Source organism: Cordyceps fumosorosea, assembly GCF_001636725.1.
Source record: "Cordyceps fumosorosea ARSEF 2679 chromosome Unknown scaffold_29, whole genome shotgun sequence".
In the NCBI taxonomy this organism is placed as follows: domain Eukaryota; kingdom Fungi; phylum Ascomycota; class Sordariomycetes; order Hypocreales; family Cordycipitaceae; genus Cordyceps; species Cordyceps fumosorosea.
Window position 1 is genome coordinate 86,118 of NW_017387329.1, and position 21,137 is coordinate 107,254.

Genomic DNA, 21,137 nt, shown 5'->3' on the forward strand with positions numbered 1-21,137 from the left:
TGGACATTTCAGTGGCAGGTGGCGATTTCTCTTGACTCCTCGACCGCAATAACTTTTTTGAGCTTTTTGTGCACCCGTGTCGGGTCATTTCTTTGTGAAGTAGCCTTCATCACAGCGTCAGAGCAAGCAGCAAATAGACGAATGTGGCTCAATAGTTGTGGTGTGCGAGGTCCATACCAACTTACTCACTTACCTCCGTCTCGTATAGCCTGTATTCTTTCCACTTTCATCGAGCCACCTTGGAATAAATCGTAAGAAAACGAAAATCTAGTAGCATTAAAGAATTTCAAACATTATTTTACATCATTTCAAACGTCATTTTCCGATATTTTTAACCCATTGACCGTTGCGCATCATCTTGCTTGTGGTTGCTGGGCTGTATCGCCCCACTCAACATTTGGACTGGTAAGATCCTACTTTAATCCAGCTACGAACCTTACCCAAAACGAATCGCGCAGCCCAAATAGCTCCTTGTCAGCCTTCTTCATCCTAGAGAAGCCAGAGCAAGAATCACCGGTCATGCGTTGATCTCCCCCCTTCAAAATGGCCTCGCAGCAAAGCACAGAGCCGTTCCCAACCGCGGGCGACGAGACCACCGAAGTCACGCACAGCTTAAGCCACAGGGACGAACGTGGCACTGCCACTCGACCGACCGCATCGTCTTCTATCAGCAGTCGCTTACGACGCCTATCCATCACATTTGAGGAATCGGGACCTCCAGAAGGATTCATGGCCGCTACGGGCGGAATTGCTTCCTCCATGCTCACGGGACGATCTGCCAGAGGCACTATAAGCTCGTCCATCGAGCGCCGCGACTCGGCGAACCAGCCGCAAGGACCATCGCCAGGTCCCATTCGAACTAACACGATACACTCGGTGGCAGAGGAACAAGAGCCGCCATATATGCCTTCGGAACCATTCGCTGCAAAGTCGGAAGAGCCATCCGCCACCGCAGCGTTCCCGAATGGATACCACTTTCCGCCCAAGCATTCGTTTTGGCAGTCCACGAGAGATGCCAGCATCACGTTTTGGAACTATTTTATCACCCCCGTTGGATTCCTTGTTACGGTATATGGGCTCAACGTTGTGGCATGGGGTGGCATGCTGTTTCTGCTCCTCTGCAACGCCTGTAAGCAGCAACAACTTTCTGCCATGACACTTGTTCTCTGTGTACTGACTTCGCGGTTTTATTAGCGCCGGCAATGTGCCATCCGAACTGCAATGACATTAACTCTGCTCGGCGTATTTGGATCGAGATTGACTCCCAGATTCTGAATGCCCTCTTCTGCGTTACGGGTTTTGGTCTGGCGCCGTGGCGTTTCCGGGACCTGTACTTTCTTTTAAAATATCGCTTGGGCGGCCAAGAGGCCGGCCTTCGCCGGCTGGCAGGTATTCATCGAGGATGGTTCCGCCTGCAGAGGTCCACCGATTTGGAGCCGTCCCTCGGCCCAGATAACGTCGCCAACCGACCCAGCAAGGCAGACTCCGACCCTATTCCTTACCCCGAAGACAAGATCCCAGATGCCCCTCTCACGGGTGTACGAGCCCGCGCTACAGCGCCGTGGAAGCTCGATTTCGTCATCTGGTTCATGGTGGGCAACACGCTACTTCAGTGTGTTCTCTGTGGGTTCATGTGGGGAATGAATCGATACAATCGGCCCAGCTGGTCGACAGGCCTCTTCGTTGCGCTCGGTTGCATCGTGGCCATCATTGCAGGGCTCGTCATGTTCTTCGAAGGCAAAGCTGTCAAGGGTGTTGAGGGTGTGCCGGTTAGCCAAGCCGACATGGAGCTACTTGCAAGGGATAGAGAACGAGGCATCTACCATTTCAACAACATGGGAGATAAGGACGAAGAGAAGAACAGGAAGAAGAAAATAAAGAAGGGTCACGGTGAGAAGGAGACGTCAAAAGAGCATGTAGCTAATCATAGTAGGGAATCGTAATTTGGGCGAGAAAATTGATTTTTATATATAATGACCCCTTGGTTTTGCAAGCGGCAGTAGACAACGCGCGGCGACTGCTAGGGAAGGCGAATCAGGTGCGTAGTTCCTTAGTTGAATGAGGCAGATGACTACCTGGTAGTTAACCATGGAGTGAAGCTTCACGGGCAAGCCATCAGGCATTGGCCCTGACTGGCGAGTGTATATTTGTTTCAAACCTGGTAGTTTCTACTAGAACGATTGTAGGGCATTATGAATGTTGTAAGTGAGTTGTGCCTAAGGTAGATAGATTTTGACTGGTTGGACTTGTCATTCGTACTCGGCCACCAGCAAGCGGAAGCCGGCCTGGCGCTACGTGGTACTGGCCGACCCACAACAGTGACAAACACTCGTAAGCCTGTCTCGTGCACATGAATGTGTGTGCTAGACCGTGACTGGCATCTGAAATAATCCAGCTAACTTTGCCCGCTGTCGAACTCTGCCGATGCAACCTCCCTTCATTATCCCTCGCCTTTCCTTCTACTTACCGACTAAGACAAGTTAGAGTTTCTTCCATCCTGTCTCTCGAAACGGACTGCGAAGCTAGGAAACGACAAATACAACACGCAACCGCTCAATCAGCCACGACGTCACCGTCTACGCCCGTCCGAACAACTCTGGACTCAGCCCGTTCCAGCAGCCGCACTCGCGAACCAACATGGGTCTATCATACAATACCTATCTAACCAGCGCTAAGATATATGGCTGCAAAACTTGCAAAGCGCACTTGGCCAACCACGAAGACATCATCAGTCGGGTACGTCGCAGATGAGCCACCCGACAAGGCACGGCAAGGCAGCAGAGGGGGCTTGGCCAGCGAGGCCGAGCCAGTCCGTGGCCAAGCTGTTCTGTCGGCGCCGGCAGAGGAAACCATGAAGAAAAATCCGCTGGTTTTCTGCCATGCTAACAATCACATTTATAGAACTTTCGGGGCCAGCATGGCAAGGCATACTTGTTCCACAGTGTTGTCAACATCGAAACCGGTGACCCGAGCGAGCGTAACATGACCACCGGACGGCATATTGTCTGCGACATTTCCTGCCGCCAATGCAAAGCCATAGTTGGCTGGAAATATGACAAAGCGTACGAAACTTCTCAAAAGTATAAGGAAGGCAAATTCATCCTCGAGGCCGAGTTGCTATGCAACGTTGCTTGATGTCGCGCAGCCTACCTACTCTCTGGATAGGTCGGAATTTCGATGTGATTTTGTTTTTTTAATCCTTCGTTGTTTGTTTGTTGTCTGGTCAATCTGCCTCTTCGCTGTGGTCTTCCTCTAAACGGGTGGCAATGAGCAGTACATACTTCTCAAAAGTCTCTATGCCCCCAATTCAGCGTTGGATTATTTGGCGTTCGGTTAGTTAGAGATCATAGGCATTCTATATAGGTAATGAGCGTACTTCTTCAAATTGCAAACAGCTATACCGTATTCTCCGCGTCAATTATAAATGCACACTTAATAGCTACAAATGCTTTCCAGGTGCCAGATCCATATGCCTTGACGATGCTCCAAAACCAAATAAAGTATACCAACGCCCGCCCGTATTCCTCTTATTGTCTCACACTGGTCATCTATAGATGCTCAATAGGATCTTCTGCTAGCAGGGGCTCAACCTCATCGTCAGGGCAAAGAGACTTCAGCGGCGGCTTCACGATACCGTTAAAGATAAAGGTGGCATAGACGAGGATGGCAAAACCGAGAATTTGCAACCACTTGAAGGACTCCCAGCCCAAGCCCAGCGAAACAACCCAAATGAACAGGGTTCTGCAGGTATCAATAGTAGAGCGAGACGTGGCACTGACTGAACGGGTTACCGATAGACCGAAGAAGTTGAAGCCACTATGATTTTCTTTGTTAACCAATTTTTGCCCCATTAACGTAGCCCTAATACTGGACTTACCCAATACTGATCATGATTAACAGGCTAGTGAGCCAGATCGGCTTGTACTGCGTCATCTCGCGCCATCCCTCGACCATGTCAAAGGCGCCGTAGCGGCCTGCCTCGGTGCGGCCGACAATCAAGTGCATAAACACCATGCCACCGACTGTCACAAGGAAGCCGAAGATGCCCTCCCAGCCAACGACCCTGATAGGTTCGATGGGTGAGTTTTCCAGTATCCACTCTTCCAGGACAAACTGCGTGGCAGTAAAGACTTGCGCGCCGGCAATCAGGAGAACGCCGACAATAGCGCGGGCCGCGTCAGAGAGACCGTCGGCGTCGTCACCAGTGACAGCCTCGCCGGTGTTGCGCACCTTCTCGTCGGGCCAGATGGCACCCGCGAGACCGACCACGGCGACACCGGTGACAACTCCGGCAAGCGCAAGCCATTGGAAGAGGAAGAGGTGGCGGCGCAGGAAGATGACCGAGAAGAGCCCGACAAAAAGAACCAAGGCACCACGAGTCATCTGGTAGATAGATGCGGCCACGAGAAGCAGGCCAGCGTTCATCAGTGTAGTGCCCAAGATATCGCAGACGGCTGGTAGCGCGAGCAGAACGATGCCGAATCCTTTGAGCAGACTGCCCTTGCGGCGGTCGTCGTCGTCGGCGCCCGCATCAGCGTCGGGGCCGATGTCGGCGGCCTCGTCAGTGTTGATGGCCTGATACTCCGTGTCTGCCACGGCGGCGGCATTTCCAAAGAAGCGACTGTAGAGTGCCATGAGGCCAATGACAAGCCAGCAGCCCATCTCGCCGACGAACATCTGGGCCGTTTGCAGTACGGGTTGATTAAAGAGCTTCCGCTTGTTGGGGTCTCCATCGCAGTGTCGTACGCATTGCATGTCCTATAAGCGATGTGCGCACGTCAGTAACAAAACCCCCGCAACCTCTCTTGTTTCTCTCTCGCGTAAGGCTTGGGAGAAGTTGGCTGGTTTGCCTATTTACCTGGTACTTGGTGAGCAGCGTGTTGCAGACACCAGTCAGCAACATCATAGCCACCAGAAACGGAACAGCCGCGCGTGACGCCATCTTGGGTGGTTCCTATCAGCAATAGCGGAGAGAATAAATGTGCATATACCAAATTACTTCACGAAACCACGGGGTTGTTGGAGAGGAAGAAGGCAGAGGCACGCCAGAATCGTTGGGCGGACAAAGGCAGGTTTGTCCAACCCGAAGCCAGGGTAACCCGAGTTAGCTTAATTATTACGTCTTTGGCTGTGAGACAGTATGGCCGGGGCTTGTGACTGGCTTGAAAGTGGGCAGCCACAGGCACGGGACCGCCACAGACCTCCCTAACGATAACTACCCCCAGAGTGAGACTTGACGCTGAACAAGAAGGCTGCTCAGATTGGTCAAGTAACTTAGTAGTCAGCAGAATCGGTTGCAGATCACCCTTCGACAAAAAACATCGAGCATCTCTATTATTTTGTTGTCCAATACTTGCAACATAGCGACGTAGGTAGTTAGCGAGATCCAGGAAACCCTGGCCCTGGCAGTGCGAGCCGCTTCGTGCCGGCCCAACTTCTCCTGTGTGTCACAGAGATTGATAAGGTGCTGACGCATACCTGCATTATCCATAACTACTACCAAGAAAACCAGAGCCTTCCTAGAATTACCTATGCCGCCTCTTTATTCATCTGTTCTACTAATTAGCCGCATGCTCCCCATTTTGACATCTGAGTCGCCGTCCAAGCAGAATACTTGCTGCGTTTTCTGCCGTTATATTTGGGCAATTATGAAACTCTCTATTCTGAATCTAGCCTTACCGTCCCCTTTCTTTTTACCCTTCTCATTAACCCCGTTTCCTCAATATTCTGCTTTTTCTTCTGTTTGCCCCTAGATAAATACCTGCGTAGTGGCTAAGTCGAGGCGAGCGTCGGGGCTCCAGCTGGGATCGCGGCTGTTTTCGGGTCTGAGCTCCGTCCATACAGATGTAGATTTCCTTCTCAATAAGAGTGGCTGGCTCAACAACCAAACAGAAGGGCTCAATATTCGTAGTAGGCAGTAGTGCAATTGGTCAATTCGATAATACGTGGGCAAAAAATCCCATTCGCTTGGCCAAAACACGACAGTACAAAAAGCCGGGGTCTCCTGGCCGCTCAGAAGTACTCCACCCGCACCCTCCAGTGTACCGGCAAATTGTCTGTCGCCCAATTTTTTCTCCTTCCCCCAGATCGACCGCGCACTCTTGTCCTTTCTTTAGCAGTTCAATTGCCCAACCCTCCTGGTCGAGCGCGGCCAGATCCCTTGTTTCTTGATCCCTTCTCCTTTTATCCTCTTGTATTCTACTTGCTAATTGGTTCTCTTCTCTTCTTTCCTTGCTCATATTGAAAAGATGGCAGCTGAGAACGCGGCGCCAGTGGCGCAAGACAGTCCCGGTAAGGAACACTTTGGTCACGCTGCCTTACCTTTGCGAATGCCTAACTTGAGCTGAAATTGTGTAGTTGATGCAGCTCCCAATGCTAATGCTGCCTTGGAAGCTCCAAATGATGTCGATATCGGTGCCGGAGCCGACGGTAAGCCTGTCGCGTGCCATTGCTGTCTTTCGCCTTGCTTATACGCAAATAGCCCTTCTTAATGTCACGATTATGCTCCCGGGCTCGGAACCTTCGAAGATGCAAATAATGGTAAATCTAGTCTATCAGGAGTGCATCTGATGGTATTTAGGCCTAACAAGCGCAATAGGTATCATCCCAAGAACAGGTCCACGAAGTTCGCCAATCCATCATCGACCTCCCCGCCGCATTCCGATACACGTGCTTCCACCTCGAATATCAGGGTGAAAAGGTCCAGGATTTTATCCCAATTGCTGAAATCCCCGGCATTGGACCGGATCCAGAATTCCACCTCGTCGAAGACCCTTACACCGAAAAGGAGGCACGCATTCACCTGGTTCGAGTTCGTGAGCTCATTGGTGCTGCTGGCGATAGAGTCGATACCACCCAGGGTGTACTAGCTGGTACCTCCCTTTTTGAGTCTGCCAGTGCCGGTGCCCAGCAACCTGGCGAGGAGTCCAAGGAGCAGCCTAAGGAGGATGAGTCCCAGAAAGAAGCTTACGACTTTCAGGGGACCCCTCCTTTGGCCAGCCTTGTCCCCGAGCAGACAGCGACTGCCCCAAAGACTGTCAAGACTATTGCTCTGTCGACATGGAACCCTCCTCCTTGTCACCTGCGACAGCGTGGTCACCTACTTTACCTCATCGTAACGACGAACGAAGGCGAACAATTTCAGATTACTGCACATGTGTCTGGGTTCTATGTCAACAAGTCCTCCAACGCGAAATTTGACCCATTTCCGCGCCCGGCGCCCAAGGGTCAAGCTGCCCACTCTCTCTTGGAGCTTATTGGGCTCATCTCGCCATCCTTCAACGAGACATTCCAACAGCTGCAGGAGTACAATAACACCAGGGACCCCCTCTCTACCTTCCAAATCACCAATGCGATCCCCGCTGCTCCTTGGGCGGTCCCGTCGCCGAACTCAACGCTTTGTGCCCATGTGCCAGATGCTACGCGTCCCCAGGAGACTTACCTTTTGGCTGGCGTTGATAACACTGATACCCTTCGAGACTGGAACGAAGAATTCCAGTCCGCCAAGGAACTTCCCAAGGAGACGGTTCAGGACAGAGTCTTTCGAGAGCGGCTCGTCTCGAAGCTCTTCGCAGACTACAATGATGCTGCTACAAAGGGCGCCGTAATGGTTGCTCGCGGCGAAATCGCGCCGCTGAACCCTACAGAATGTACTGATGCTCAAATCTTCGTCTACAACAATATCTTCTTCTCTTTTGGCGCTGATGGCGTCGGGACGTTCACATCTGAGGGAGGCGATGAGGCGGCCCGAGTTGCCACTGGTAAGGATGTTGCTGGTGTACGGCTGGTGAACCAGCTTGATATCGATGGCCTCTTCACTCCTGCTACTGTTGTTGTTGACTATCTCGGCAAGCGCATTGTCGGCCAAAGTATTGTGCCTGGAATTTTTAAGCAGCGCGAACCCGGCGAGAACCAGATCGACTATGGCGCCGTTGACGGTAAAGAGATCGTCGCGGCTGATGAGCGCTTCGCTGGCCCATTTGGCAAGCTATCAAAGGCATTGAAGGTGAAACCTCATGCGGTATGGGACAAGGACGGAAAGAAATTCGACTTGGAGGCCAGTGTTGAGACCAAGGGTCTGATGGGTACCGACGGTCGCAAGTATATTCTGGACCTGTACCGAATCACGCCCTTCGACATCCCTTGGTTGGAGGAGAAGGCAAAGCAGCAGGACTCTGCCAGCAGCTACCCCCACCGCATGACTGTACTGCGTCCTGAGTTGGTAGATTCCTTTGGCCGCTTCCGTATGAAGCAGTGGATCGATAAGGAGGTTGCAGAGCATGCCAAGGAGAACCCCTCCCAGGGAGAAGATGGTGAGAAGAGAGAGCCTGGGGATGTCAAGGAGAACGGCACTTGGCAGCCTGACCTCTCCAAGTTCAAGTTCTCCCTTAACCCTGATGTATTCAGTGGACAAGTGCCGCAGACTCCTGAGGAGACAGCGGAGCTGGAGGCTGATGAGAAGGAGGTGCGAGCTGCCTGTTCGTACCTGCGGGAGCAGGTCATTCCTGGCCTGCTTCGCGAGCTGTCTGATTCCGACGTTAGCTTCCCCATGGACGGACAGTCTCTTAGCCGGCTCCTGCACAAGCGGGGTATCAACATCAGATACCTTGGTCAAGTAGCTTCGCTTGCTACTGATGGCCGTCTGAAGTGTCTCCGTGAAATTTGCATCCAGGACATGGTAGCTCGTGCATTCAAGCACGTTTCGGCCACCTACCTCCGCGCACTGCCTCTCGCCTTTACCCCAGCTTGCATTGCTCACCTGTTCAACTGCCTTCTGGGCCACAAGGTTAACCCTAAGCCTCGCAGCGATGTCGATGCCCAGCTTCGGTCACTTTACAAGGATACGGACTTTTCTTTCGAAGATGTCACGCCTGAGAGCCTGCGCCGTGATATGGAACAGGAAATTATGAAGCGATACAGATATGAATTGGAATCTCAGTGGGTTGAGACTCTACGCCCTATTCAGCTGCTGCGCGAAATTTCCCTGAAGCTGGGGCTGCAGATTGAGGCCAAAGAGTACGTTTTTGAGGACTCTACCTTGAGTTCCGGTGCCACCAATGGCACCAACGAACCCGCTCAGGTCAACAGCCAGACCCAAGGAGATTCCAAGAAGAGCAAGAAGAAGAAGGGCATCCGGGATGGTTCCCCTGCTGCTTCGCAGCCTCCCGTCTCCACTTTCAGCCCAGATGACATCGTTGACATTGTTCCCATTGTTAAGCACTCTTGCCCACGCAGTGCTTTGGCTGAGGAGGCTCTAGAAGCTGGCAGAATTTCGATCCTTCAGAACCAGAAGAAGCTTGGTCAAGAACTGCTTTTGGAATCGCTGTCTCTTCATGAACAAATCTATGGCATCTTGCACCCTGAGGTGGCCCGCGTCTACAACAGCCTTTCTATGTTGTATTACCAGCTTGACGACAAGGAGGCCGCCGTGGAGCTCGCCCGCAAGGCCATCATCGTGTCTGAGCGCACCGTCGGCGTGGACTCTGCCGAGACCCTTCTAAACTACCTGAATCTTAGTCTCTTCCTTCACCAAGCTGGGGATAGCAAATCCGCCCTTGTTTTCTCCAAACATGCTCTGGACTTGTGGAAGATCATCTATGGCCCTGGGCATCCCGACTCCATTACAACCATCAACAACGCCGCAGTGATGCTGCAGTATCTGAAAGAATATCACGAATCTCGACTCTGGTTCGAGGAGTCTCTCCGAGTGTGCGAATCCGTTTTCGGAAAGCAGTCTGTCAACTCTGCAACTTTGCTCTTCCAGCTGGCGCAGGCACTGGCGCTTGATCATGATTCTAAGGGGGCTGTGAACCGCATGCGCGAATCTTACAACATATTCTTAAGCGAACTCGGTGCGGATGATAAGAACACCAAGGAGGCCGAAAGTTGGTTGGAGCAGCTCACGCAAAACGCGGTGTCGATTGCCAAGCACGCGAAGGATGTGCAAGAGCGCCGCATCAAGTCCGGCATTCGCGCACCCTCGCAGACCATCGCTCCCACGCCCCAGCATCGTGGCGGCTCTCAGGTGGACTCTCGAAGCATCGATGAATTGATCAAATTTATCGAAGGCGATCAGGGCGGCAAGTCCAAGAAGCGCACCGGCCGAGGCAACCCCAAGAGGCGAGGCTAGGCCGCGTAGGCGTTTGTACCATTCTAGTGTTGCATAGCGTTGACATGTTAGACGGTTGGGAAAATGTAAAGTATACAGGTTAAATGGGTGCACATTTTTTGGGCGATCTTCATGGGTATATAGGTTCGCATGGATATTGACTGATGGAGCAAGGACGAGGACGGCCATGATGATGAGCTGGCGGGCTTGTGTCTCGCCGGCTATTGACACACCACTTTCGATGTACTTTTAACTATTTATTTGCCTGGCTTGGCGCAAAGTCGAAAATAATAACCATCTTCACTCAGGAGCCTGTCGCTAACAAGAGCCCATCTCAGTGTGGCCAAATTGATCAAGCACGGTACATAGATCAAATTATAGAGCTACCAGAACCCCCTTTTCCTTTAGACCTTGTCTGGTTGGCTTGAAGATTCGACCCAATCCATCACATCCTTCTTAAAGTCCGGGTTATAGAGCCATTCCAGCTCAAAGCTCTGCTTAGTGAGCCCACTTTGCTCGCCCACCACAGGATCCGTCGAAGGCATCCTTCGCTGGTCAATTTGCTTGTTCAGCTCCAGTACCTTGTCGACGCGAGCCTGGCGGTAAGTCTGCCAGAAGCGCAATGCCGCGGCAACGTCCTCAATCCGGTCCTTTTGGCCCAGTATTAGCGCCAGTATGTACACGTCCTCGAACGCCTGATTGATGCCCTGTCCCGCGGACGGGGGGATGGCGTGCGCCGCGTCGCCCAGAATGAGAACCTTGCCCGTCGCGGACGTCCAGCGGTCAAGCTTCGGCACCGCGAAGAAGGGCCACTTGTTGGCCTTGGCCGGGTCGATGCGCGACGTGGCGTTGCGCACAAATTCAGGAAACAGCTCGTTGCCGCTCTGCAGGAACGCAATCGCCGATTGCTTGTCTGCGACGAACTCTCGGCCCCAGCCCAGCTGCCGCTCAGCGGGCGCGAGGCGCATCTGCTTGCCTATGAGCACCTCGGACCCGTCTACCTGCTGCGGAGCAATGACGAAGGCACCCTGTGATGAGGCGATGGTGACTGGGATGTGGTAGCCTTCGGGGAGCCTGAGCTGCGCGGTGGGTACGGCGGCGGTGATGCCCGCCATGCCGATGAATGTGGTCTCGAGGTCCGGATAGAGGTGTTTGCGAACTGTCGAATGGATGCCGTCCGCCCCAACAAGAAGCGAGGTCTCTTTTATTCTCCCGTCCATGAGCGCAATTGACACGCCTTCCGACGTATCCTTTTCCACATGGGAAAACTTGGCGCCATATTCCACCGTGACGCCGGCCTTGACCAGAGCCGCGACTAGCTCGTCGATAAGAACATGGCGGTAGATCCGCAGCCCGTGGTAGCCGTACTTGTGCAGGCCGCCGAATTCTTGAACCTCCGTCAGGCGGCCGTCAAGGTCGCGGTATTCGAGGCTGTCAAAGTTGTAGCCCTTGGCCCGAACAGTGTCGTAGAGGCCCAGGGCATCCAGGACCCTGAGCGCGTTGGGCGAGAGCATTACGGCACCGCCGATGTTAAGCGGCGCTGGGCGCGATTCATAGACGGTGACGGTGATGGATTGCTTCTGCAGGGCGAGGGCCAGCGTAAGGCCCGCTAGGCCAGCTCCAATGATGGAGACGTTGTCGACAGTAGGTTTAGACGACATATTGAAAGTATAAGAAGATATCAGTGTGGGAGCAGAGTAAAAGAATAGAATGATGATGATGTAGGAATATGAATGCAATGAATAAGTTATGAAAGGATGAGTGGCAAGATCATTGAACGACCTGAATCCTTCTTCATTATATAGCCCGACTTACACGATGAGGTTTGGTGAACCAGTTCGGGGATTTTGGCACAGCCTGATCCTCGGTGTATTCGCGCCTTCGCGTTTCGGCAAATTCCCTAATTGTTGACATTTGTAATACGCCGGAGGAATTTAGCGCGACAAGGCTCGGTGAATTTGACCGAACCAAAAGTGCTTATCAACTGGCTAATGTGATTTTTAAGAAGAAAGACAACGCCTGACGTATTTGCACAAACTCAAATCTCCTTTACGCCTTTACGGTAAAATGTGTAATCCAGTTTTGCCTCAATGGACGGCAGGACAAGAGGCCGCCATAGTGACCTCGAGCGAGCAGCACATTCTATGGTTATGGAACTGTTCACATGAAAACGATGCAAAATACTGTGGGGATCATTTTCTTCATTTCTTATCATTTTTATCATCAAATATACGTTTGTCTTGTTGGAATTCTCGCCATCAAGTCTTTCCCTTCAGTGTTGTCGGTACTGGTAACCCTCGCCCTACCGGAGCATGATATGCACTTATGCTTTGGAAGCCCCTGTGTAGATTGTCAGCTCCCTCGTTCATAGAGTGACTGTTGCAGCTCACTTACTTTGTTAAGTCGAACCCTTCTTCCTCTACCTCCGCCGTGTTAGGCTCCTCCACGACCTGTTGTGCTGGCAGTTGAGGCCGCGTTGGGCTGCTGGGAGGTGATTTGCCCATAGGAGGCGGACTGCTGCTCTGAGGCGGCATAGTCCCTCTTGTCTTGGAAGGACTCTCGTAGGGGGCCATCGGCTTGAGCGGCGTGCTCCCTATATCGGCATACCTCCAGAACGGTGCTGGCGAGCTGGTTGGCATGTGCTGACTTGGTCGTTGCGCGGTGCTTGGAGGTGCAAGCCTGGGGTGTATACGTGGCGGCGCAGGTGTAACAAATGCCGAGTTGTCGTCCTGATACGATGACGTCAAAGTCGGTGATTGCGGTTGATAACCCGCGAACGATGACTCTGCATCCATCGTCTTTCGCTGCCTTGGCAATGGGCTTCCATCCGCAGTCAATGTCGCGTTCAGCCCTGGGCGATCGGCACGGTTCGGCGTTGACTGAGACATGCGCAGAGAGGATCGCGGGACTGGGGAGGTAAGAGGTGAGGCTCGACGCTTCCTCCCAGTCGGCGTATCCCTTCCAGCCATATCCCTTGGTCCTTGCGTGATGTAGTTGAGTTGGTTGGGTGAAGATGGCGCGGAGGAGCCACGATGGCCACCCCGTCCAACCTTGTACGCATTGCGGACCATCTCTTCTCGGGCTTCGGGAACAATCTGCCATTTCATGCCTTTGCCAGGTTCATCCGTGGATCTAGCGACCTTGTCAAAAGACTTGTTTAACGATAGATTGTGTCTGATGGAGTTCTGGCAAGAATTAGTCAAAGTATGATTTAGTATGATGGAGTTGGGGGCATGAGTGACTCTTACCTGCCAGCCTGCTGCTTGCTGATTGCGATAGTAAGAATACGTATCCATTATGTAAGTATATATTCCGTTCAAGTTGAGCTTTTCATCCTGCGCATTTAAAATCGCCTGAGTGATCATTTGCGCATAGCTATACTGTGGCTTTATGTGCTGGTTTTCATCTAGGCTGAGATCGACACCGCTGGCACCGATGATGACAGCAGGAGTGCTTACTGCAGGCGACTTAAGATCGTTTCGTCGCGTCGATAGAGGTGTGCCTGGTCGCTTGTAGTCTGTCGGAGCCGGTGCGATTGCTGCTTGGCGGTCGGAGCCGGTGGTTTCGAGCGGCAAACCGCACCTTTGGAGGAATGCAGGATGAACATGGAGCGGGCTAATCTCTGACGGTAGCACAAACATCATCTCGACGTTGCCAATCTCAATGACCTCGCCGCTGGTCAGTGGGTGACTGACGAGGGGCTTCAAAGGTTGGCCGTTGACCTTGGCGCCGTTTCGCCCTTTCACCTGGAGCATCCATTTCTCATCCTTTGAGTCGAAGACAATGGCAGCATGGGCTCGTGAGACCATCTTGCTAGGGCCCAAGTCAATGTGTACGTGGTCTTGGTTTTCGTCATCTTCCTCCACAGCTTGAGCGACCTCAGGAGCTCTTCCAATATTGACGGCTAGCTTGGTAATGTAGAATGTCCAATCCTGGGCGGCAACCTTTGCATAGGCCTTAACACCATCACCGTTGGCCACGTGGATGGCATTCGCGTGATCTTTGCTCGCCTGCACAGCTTCTGCCTTTAGCTGCTGCGTGACCTGGGACACAATTTGGTCATAGTCGGTGGGCGGGTCGGGATCGTTGTCGATGTTGGACGATGTTCTGTCAGGCTGTGGCGACACGACCTTCTTGCGACGCTTGGCGGGTCGGGTTGGTGATGATGAAGGCTCAATTTCTGCATCTGTAGAGCTTATCGCTTTCGCATCTCTCCCAAGGCGCAGATCGCGACGGCCGCGCTGAGCTCTTTTCGAGGATACCGGCATGATGCAAGATGTTGGTGGTGTAGAGGAAATGCGGCAACTTTGACGCTTATCTAGCGTAGGCGTAGGCGTAGGCGAAAGAACAAAGTCAACTTTTTCGGTAGAGAAATATATATATATTCCGCGCCATGTAGAATACTTAGCTCATGCGCGACTTTGCATTGCTAGTAGAAGTGATAGAGGTGGCAGTCGAGAATTCGGGTTTGAAAGATCCCTTTGCAAGGGCACCGCGTTCGCGTTTGAGTACAGGGCAAGAAAATGACAATGAGAATGAGTACAATAGTGCCCCACTAAAGCTACTTCAAGGTGGTATATGAGGACTCTCAGCTACCAGTGAGTTTTTGCAGGCGTCTTTGTACCTCCCTCCACTCTTTGTGTATCTCACCCTGTCTCCCTTTGTACCGACGTTGTTTTAATGGACACTCCGCCTAGCGGAAAAAGTATTATTCCCGTTTCCAAACAGATCGCGAGACAGGCGTCGCGCAGCCACTGCCAATTATTGTTCTCTGACAACCACAACTTCTATCACACCGTTATCTCGCCACCCTCAGAGCCAGCTCAGCAAATCCAGCAGGCCCGCAATCTGTCTCTTTGGGCAGTAAAGGGGAGCCTGCCATTGGCAGGACAACTTCCATCTATCACCACCGTGTAGTCTGCCGTGAAACCGCTGGGTCTGTCGCCAAACGCTGGCTTAGGCAACCATGAGCGGCGAGCAGGTCTACGGCGTCACCCCGCCCATTTCGGTGTCGCTTCCCACTGAGAATGAGAAGCGGGTTAGCGAATCTTTGATAGAAGAGCTTCGCCGTCAAAAGACTTTCGAGAGCCCCTCCGATACGCAAAAGAGGTGCGAACCCAACTTTCGCGTCAGCGGGTTTGATTCGGCTTGTACGCTAACCACTTTTACTTCAACAGATATACCGTTCTTGAGTCGCTTCAAAAGATTACGGATGAATTTGTCAAGAAAGTTGCCCGCGAAAAGGAACCGAAGAACGACATTCTCATAAAGAATGCACGGGGCAAGGTTTTTACCTACGGCAGCTTTCGCCTGGGAGTCTTTGGTCCTGGCTCCGATATCGATACCTTGATTGTCGCACCGAAATACGTCACGCGCGAAGATTATTTCAAATACTTTCCGGATCTCCTCGTGGAGATGGCACCGAAAGACTCGATTACCGATCTTGCGGCCGTCACGGATGCATTCGTACCCATCATCAAGTTCGAGTACTCGGGCATCAGCATCGATTTGATTTTTTCTCGTATCATTCAGAAGCAACTTGCTCCCGATTTCCAGGACCTGAAGGACTCTGGTTTCTTGCGCGGTCTTGATGAAGCTGAGCTCCGCTCTCTCAACGGCACCCGAGTTACGGATGAGATTCTATCACTGGTTCCAGAACAAAGTACATTCAGGCTGGCCCTTAGGGCTATAAAGCTTTGGGCGCAGCGCCGAGCAGTATACGGAAACATCATGGGGTTTCCAGGTGGTGTCGCCTGGGCTATGCTCGTTGCCAGGGTCTGTCAGCTGTACCCCAAGGCGGCCACCTCCGTCATTGTTAACAAGTTCTTTCTTGTCATGAGCCAGTGGCGATGGCCGCAGCCGGTCTTGCTCAAGCCCATTGAGAATGGTCCTCTCCCGGTCCGAGTCTGGAACCCCAAGGTGTACAAGGGTGATTCCTTCCACTTGATGCCCATCATTACCCCAGCGTACCCTTCCATGTGCGCCACCTTCAACATTACTCGCTCTTCAATGGCCATAATCAAACGGGAGCTGCAACGCGGACTGGAGATTACAGAGCAGGTGATGGTAGGAAAGCAGTCCTGGAGTGACTTATTCGTCAAGCACACTTTTTTCACAACGGGATATAAATACTATATCTCAGTGGTCTCCGCAAGTAAGGCAAAGGAGGCGCACAAGGTATGGTCAGGATACATCGAGTCCAAGGTCCGGATGCTTGTGCAAAAACTAGAGCAGCATCCGCACATTGCTCTTGCGCATCCATTTGTCAAAGGCTACTCAAGAAGGCATATTTGCAATAACGAGAAGCAAATCGATCAAGTGCAAGAGGGCAGCCTCGACTTTGTGGTTTCCGATGACGTTACGCTGGATACTGGGAGCAGCGAGAAGGACGGCGAGCCTGATCAGGCACCAGAGGGCGAAGCAGAGAAGCAAAAACCGTCCGAAGTCTTTACCACAACCCATTACATTGGTCTCGAGCTAGAAGAAGGTGCGCTACGTCTCGGTTTTGGAAGACCATCTCTAACGATGCAATCTAGGCGCCAAGTCTCTTGATCTGTCATACCAAGTCGACGAATTTAAAGTATTATGCACTGCATGGCAGAAGTATCAGGATGAACTGAAACCGCTGGTGTCAATTGGGGTTCAGCACGTGCGCAAGTAAGTTCTGCCACAATTGTTCACTTTGGTCATCTACTCACTAGCGAAGCTTCAACCTTCCGGACGATGTTTTTGATGCAGATGAAAAGAAGCCTCAGAAGAAGTCCTCCAAGGGCGCCAACGGGAAGAAGCGTAGTGCCGCCGAGGTAACGCCGCTACTCGCAATCTTCTATGCGATGAACCAAGCGATCAAAGTATGCTCCTCCCTCGTGAACAGAGCACTAATATAATCACAGGAAAACCAACCTCCCGCAAAGCGACAGCAGGCCTCTGTTGCCGCCGCCGGCTAGTAGCATGAGATGTCGCGAACTGCGACTTCACACTGCTGCTGAAAAGCAGATACCAGCTTTCGTGCCCTGCTGAGGGCATCTTGTGCAAACATTGACCCGTGGGGAACCCCTCATTCAATTTCATTTCTGGCTGACTTTTATGAGAAGTGCTTGTACACAGCCGTAGCGAGCGGCACAAAGCGACAAGAAAAACACATGGGATGACGAGGGCATGATGGCGAAGAAATTTACAGCCTCAAATATTTGGCAACCTCCCCATTATATTCCACCTGCCTGAGAATTTTCCTGGCTACTCAGAAAGTTTGGACAGCATACCGAAAATCAGCATCAACCGGGCGGGGCGCAAACAAAAATCACCATCACAATGATGGAACAAAAACATGTATTAAGATCACACCCGGTCGTATTCGGGGCTAACCCGTTGGTCTTTTGGCGAGACAACAGGCGTCAGTGTTTTTTTCCGCTGGGTTCCTACCACTACCCACGTTGAAGTTGTCACTAGATAGATAGTCGTCATCAGGCACACAAACAGAAATGCAGCGTATTTGATTTTTTTATCTGTGCTTTGCCCCCAGCATGCATCGAAGTAAATTGGACTTGCTTCCAGGCAAATCGTCTCTAGTCATCCTCCCCGCTGTCACTTCCGCTTGACCAGTCATCATGATACGCATCGCCGATTTCGGCCAGTGAGTTAGCCAGCTGCTCTCTTTCGTCAACTCCGACGGCCCATGTTACTTGATTCTTAAGCGTCTTCATGCGCGTCGAGATGCTCTGGTCCGTGAAGATCGCCGTTTGCAGGCAGATGCTCTCTTGGCCCGTCTCGTTCGGGAAGATATCGGGGTAGCTGTCCAGCATCGGAAATCTAAGAGATGTAGTGAATCTACTTCTCTCATATTAGCCTTTGTCTTTCTCCTGTTTCCGTTGGCAGTATTTAATTACCTCTTCAGCACAGGGTCACCGATGCGAGGCCTGGCTTCCTTTTCGTCGTCATCCTTCACGCCGAGATCTTCGCCTTCACCACGCGACAATATGAACTTGCCAAAGGTTCGTTTCATACCGTCCAGGTCGTCTTTTTCCACACGACTAATGCCGAGCAGATCAATGTCAAAGCCATCAACCCCCTCCAATTCAGCGTCGTTAGGTCCCAGCCCCATCCGCTGTCCAGCTAGAGTCCGCGTGCCGGTCGTGTTGACGATTTGTGAAATATCATCCAGAGACACCCGCTGCACACCGCCGCGGGGTAGGAGCCTAGACGGCAGCGTTGCGCTTTCCATGGCTGCGGAAAGCAGCGCTGACGTATGCCACGGTGAGCCGCAGTCGAGCTTGACCGAGCGCGGGAAGCGGTGCTCGGGGAGTGACAGAGGAACAAGCGTCGTGGCTTGCTGGGCAATCTCACTTATACTGAAGGCTGCATTGGTAAGTCGCAGCCGACGCTTCTCGCGAGCGCTGTCAAGCAGGGGATTTTGTATGCCCCAGACCCAAATGCACTGTTTCGGGTACTCGTCTCGTAGCGTCTCGAGGTAGGACGATGCGAACCCGCCCCAGGCGTCGTCAATGGTAGAAATAACCTGGATACCTTGCATTTGATCGCATTCCTCCACAAATGGACGCCAGTCCCGATCTACTATATCTTGCTCTTTGTCTAGGGCATGAAACAGCTCCTGACCCATGCTGAATCGCTCAAACGGCTGGATGGACGAGTGAAGCTCATAGTCGTAGAGTTGATTGAGCGATTTGGGGTGATAATACGTCCGAGAAAAGTCTGACCAGTACCGAACATGGGATTTAGTTGGTTTATCTGGTGTGCTCCCCGCATCGAGACTCTGTATGTAAGCACTCTGTTGGAGGGGTTCTTGTTTGTGTACGGTTGATTTGCCAGCCCTGGTCATGTTAGTTGAGAATTTACCGGGACATAGCTCTAGGAAGGCTGAGATAGCAAGCAATATCAACTTACCACAGGGCACTCGTCATTACATCCGCGTCAGGGTCAACATCATACAACGCGTTGATTTTTTTCAGCGAGCCGAATCCACCTTTTAGGTCATACACCACAGTTCGTGGGAGGAAGGTATCCGATCCATCCGCGCCTACGCCAGCGCGCCAGTGAATATTATGATCGACAAGCGGCTCTTCTGTGTCTGAATATGTAAAGTATGATTCTTGTGTATTCCAAAAATGAGTGGCCACGTAGTTGCTCAGGTGGCCGAGCTGCAGTGTGACGATTTCTCTCATGATGGCGGGGCAGTGCTCGTGTTCAAAACGGGGATGTTGGCAGTACTGAGAGAGAAATTTACTTCAATGTCTGTCGGTGTCTGGAGGCCTGAAGGTTCATGCCCAAGGGAACCCAATAAAACCCAAACAAGCAAAATTAGTACCGACCCGCGCAGCCCGTTGTTGGCAGCTGCTCTAGTAGGTAATTGTGCAATAAGTGAACAGCTGTAGGGTAGCTGACGATCGATCGAGAAAACTTTGAGCTCTGGTTGGCTGACTAAGTTTGGCGTCATACCCGAACTTGCATTAGTCGATGTAATCGACAACATCACGGGGAAGCTAGCTATATAGCTATCAGCACAAGCTGTGGCAAACGAGGAGACAATGCTTTGCCTCATTTTCCAACCACACGTCTCATTTCTTGATGGATCGAAAGATGGCTGATTCTACCGAAAATTCTGGCGCCCACGCCGACACCCCACAACGTCAGAGCGGCTTCTGGGCCGAAATCGAGTCCCTCAAGACTCCGGAGAAGAAGGAGATTGCAGAGGTGCCCAAGGTTGGCGCCGCTGCCCCGAGCTCCAATAGGATTCCCTTGCCTGACGGCAAGCCAACCGTCATTGTCTTCCTTCGCCACTGCGGTTGTCCTTGTAAGCCACCCTACAGATTCCCACAGCACAACATTGGACATTCGAAGTGGTAACCTTACCTCCCCACTACAGTCGCCGAAAAGGTCTTCAAGAACCTCTCTAAGCTCTCCCACGAGCAGCCTGGCCTTCACTGTATCGCCGTGTCGCACTCATCCACCGAAACTACTGAAAAATGGATCCCCGAAGTCGGTGGCGCCTGGTCGACCGATGTGGTAATCGACGAAGCGCGGGATCTGTACGCGCAATGGGGCCTCGGGTTGAGCAGCGTGTGGCACATGTCTGGCCCCTCGGTGCTCTACGCTGTATACCGCCTGGGCACCGACGAAGGCGTCTGGAACCGCCCTACGGAGAGCGGCACCCGCTGGCAGATTGGCGGCGCCTTTGCTGTCGACGGAAGCGGCGTGGTGCGCTACGTCCACATGGCTCAGGCAGCAAATGACCTACCCGACCTTCAGGCAGCCGCCCAGGCTGTTGGAATTGTGAGTCAGGAAGAAGACTTGAAATAACGAACTCATACGTTGCCGAATGATCCGAGCGGGCATTACTCTGGTGTCGATATGCTTCTATGAAGGCGGCCTAATATCCATTTACTTGACACATACGTGGGGCTGGTGGGAGCTTAGGAGAAAACTGGGATATGTTTCATAGTGTATATGATGATAAAACAGTAGATGGTGAAGGGTATCTTAACAGAAAGCCGTTGTAGCCAATAAAATGTGCAAAATGACAACTGTAGTCAGAGTCTAAACGGCGAAGAAAGATGGCGAAAACAGTCGAATATTCCGATCTGCAAGATCAGGCTTCATCAGGCAGAGTGCAAGATATCCGACAACCCCAATCCCACCGATAAGTTCAACGGCATACGCGCCGGTTGTCCTGACCTGCGCTGCCAATCGCACCAGACCAAGGGGGTCTTGATCACAAGTGTGGTGTGTATGCCGTCTTTTGCGACCGCTCCCATGTTGGCCGCGTCGTGCCACTGTACCGGAGGCACGCGCGATGAGCTGGTTGGACGTGGTTGAATGCCTAATGCGCTCAGAGTCTAAGCTGTGCCGTAAGCTTTGGGCCCAGCTAGACGCCTCTATCCGGCACCAGTCTTTCATTTGGAAGAAGGGGTCAATTGTGATAGTTGAGCCTGAAGTAAAAGTGCGCCGAGTTAGGGCCGAGTCGGACGGATGGTATCGATGCTGTTCATGTGCCCACTTGACAGCCTTGACAGCT

General features: G+C 52.2%; 8 protein-coding genes across 8 annotated transcripts; 4 read left to right on the forward strand and 4 right to left on the reverse strand.

Annotated features, from left to right (window-relative positions):
- Nucleotides 1–543: 543 nt before the first annotated feature.
- Nucleotides 544–3,135, forward strand: ISF_08344 (Yippee-like protein; the record flags this gene model as incomplete). The annotated part of the gene is made up of 5 exons (XM_018851947.1): nt 544–1,129; nt 1,195–1,916; nt 2,187–2,201; nt 2,527–2,736; nt 2,902–3,135. 5 exons carry the CDS (start codon nt 544–546, stop codon nt 3,133–3,135), a joined length of 1,767 nt encoding a protein of 588 aa, XP_018700844.1.
- A 413-nt stretch (nt 3,136–3,548) lies between these two features.
- ISF_08345 (integral membrane protein) lies at nt 3,549–4,942 on the reverse strand (the record flags this gene model as incomplete). The annotated part of the gene is made up of 3 exons (XM_018851948.1): nt 3,549–3,741; nt 3,878–4,758; nt 4,859–4,942. 3 exons carry the CDS (start codon nt 4,940–4,942, stop codon nt 3,549–3,551), a joined length of 1,158 nt encoding a protein of 385 aa, XP_018700845.1.
- A 1,306-nt stretch (nt 4,943–6,248) lies between these two features.
- ISF_08346 (GSKIP/TIF31 domain protein) lies at nt 6,249–10,129 on the forward strand (the record flags this gene model as incomplete). The annotated part of the gene is made up of 4 exons (XM_018851949.1): nt 6,249–6,291; nt 6,358–6,429; nt 6,482–6,540; nt 6,599–10,129. The coding sequence occupies 4 exons, from the start codon at nt 6,249–6,251 to the stop codon at nt 10,127–10,129; spliced, it is 3,705 nt and encodes a 1,234-aa protein (XP_018700846.1).
- Nucleotides 10,130–10,512: 383 nt separating this feature from the next.
- ISF_08347 (Monooxygenase, FAD-binding protein) lies at nt 10,513–11,769 on the reverse strand (the record flags this gene model as incomplete). Its single annotated transcript, XM_018851950.1, has 1 exon — nt 10,513–11,769. The coding sequence occupies one exon, from the start codon at nt 11,767–11,769 to the stop codon at nt 10,513–10,515; it is 1,257 nt and encodes a 418-aa protein (XP_018700847.1).
- A 772-nt stretch (nt 11,770–12,541) lies between these two features.
- On the reverse strand, nt 12,542–14,376 carry ISF_08348 (Transcription factor, fork head; the record flags this gene model as incomplete). Its single annotated transcript, XM_018851951.1, has 3 exons — nt 12,542–13,088; nt 13,166–13,293; nt 13,357–14,376. The coding sequence occupies 3 exons, from the start codon at nt 14,374–14,376 to the stop codon at nt 12,542–12,544; spliced, it is 1,695 nt and encodes a 564-aa protein (XP_018700848.1).
- Nucleotides 14,377–15,074: 698 nt separating this feature from the next.
- On the forward strand, nt 15,075–17,055 carry ISF_08349 (Poly(A) polymerase; the record flags this gene model as incomplete). Its single annotated transcript, XM_018851952.1, has 5 exons — nt 15,075–15,217; nt 15,286–16,595; nt 16,645–16,765; nt 16,815–16,959; nt 17,002–17,055. The coding sequence occupies 5 exons, from the start codon at nt 15,075–15,077 to the stop codon at nt 17,053–17,055; spliced, it is 1,773 nt and encodes a 590-aa protein (XP_018700849.1).
- Nucleotides 17,056–17,673: 618 nt separating this feature from the next.
- Nucleotides 17,674–18,725, reverse strand: ISF_08350 (Tubulin/FtsZ, GTPase domain protein; the record flags this gene model as incomplete). Its single annotated transcript, XM_018851953.1, has 2 exons — nt 17,674–17,917; nt 17,995–18,725. The coding sequence occupies 2 exons, from the start codon at nt 18,723–18,725 to the stop codon at nt 17,674–17,676; spliced, it is 975 nt and encodes a 324-aa protein (XP_018700850.1).
- A 977-nt stretch (nt 18,726–19,702) lies between these two features.
- On the forward strand, nt 19,703–20,422 carry ISF_08351 (Thioredoxin-like fold protein; the record flags this gene model as incomplete). The annotated part of the gene is made up of 2 exons (XM_018851954.1): nt 19,703–19,916; nt 19,989–20,422. The coding sequence occupies 2 exons, from the start codon at nt 19,703–19,705 to the stop codon at nt 20,420–20,422; spliced, it is 648 nt and encodes a 215-aa protein (XP_018700851.1).
- Nucleotides 20,423–21,137: the final 715 nt, after the last annotated feature.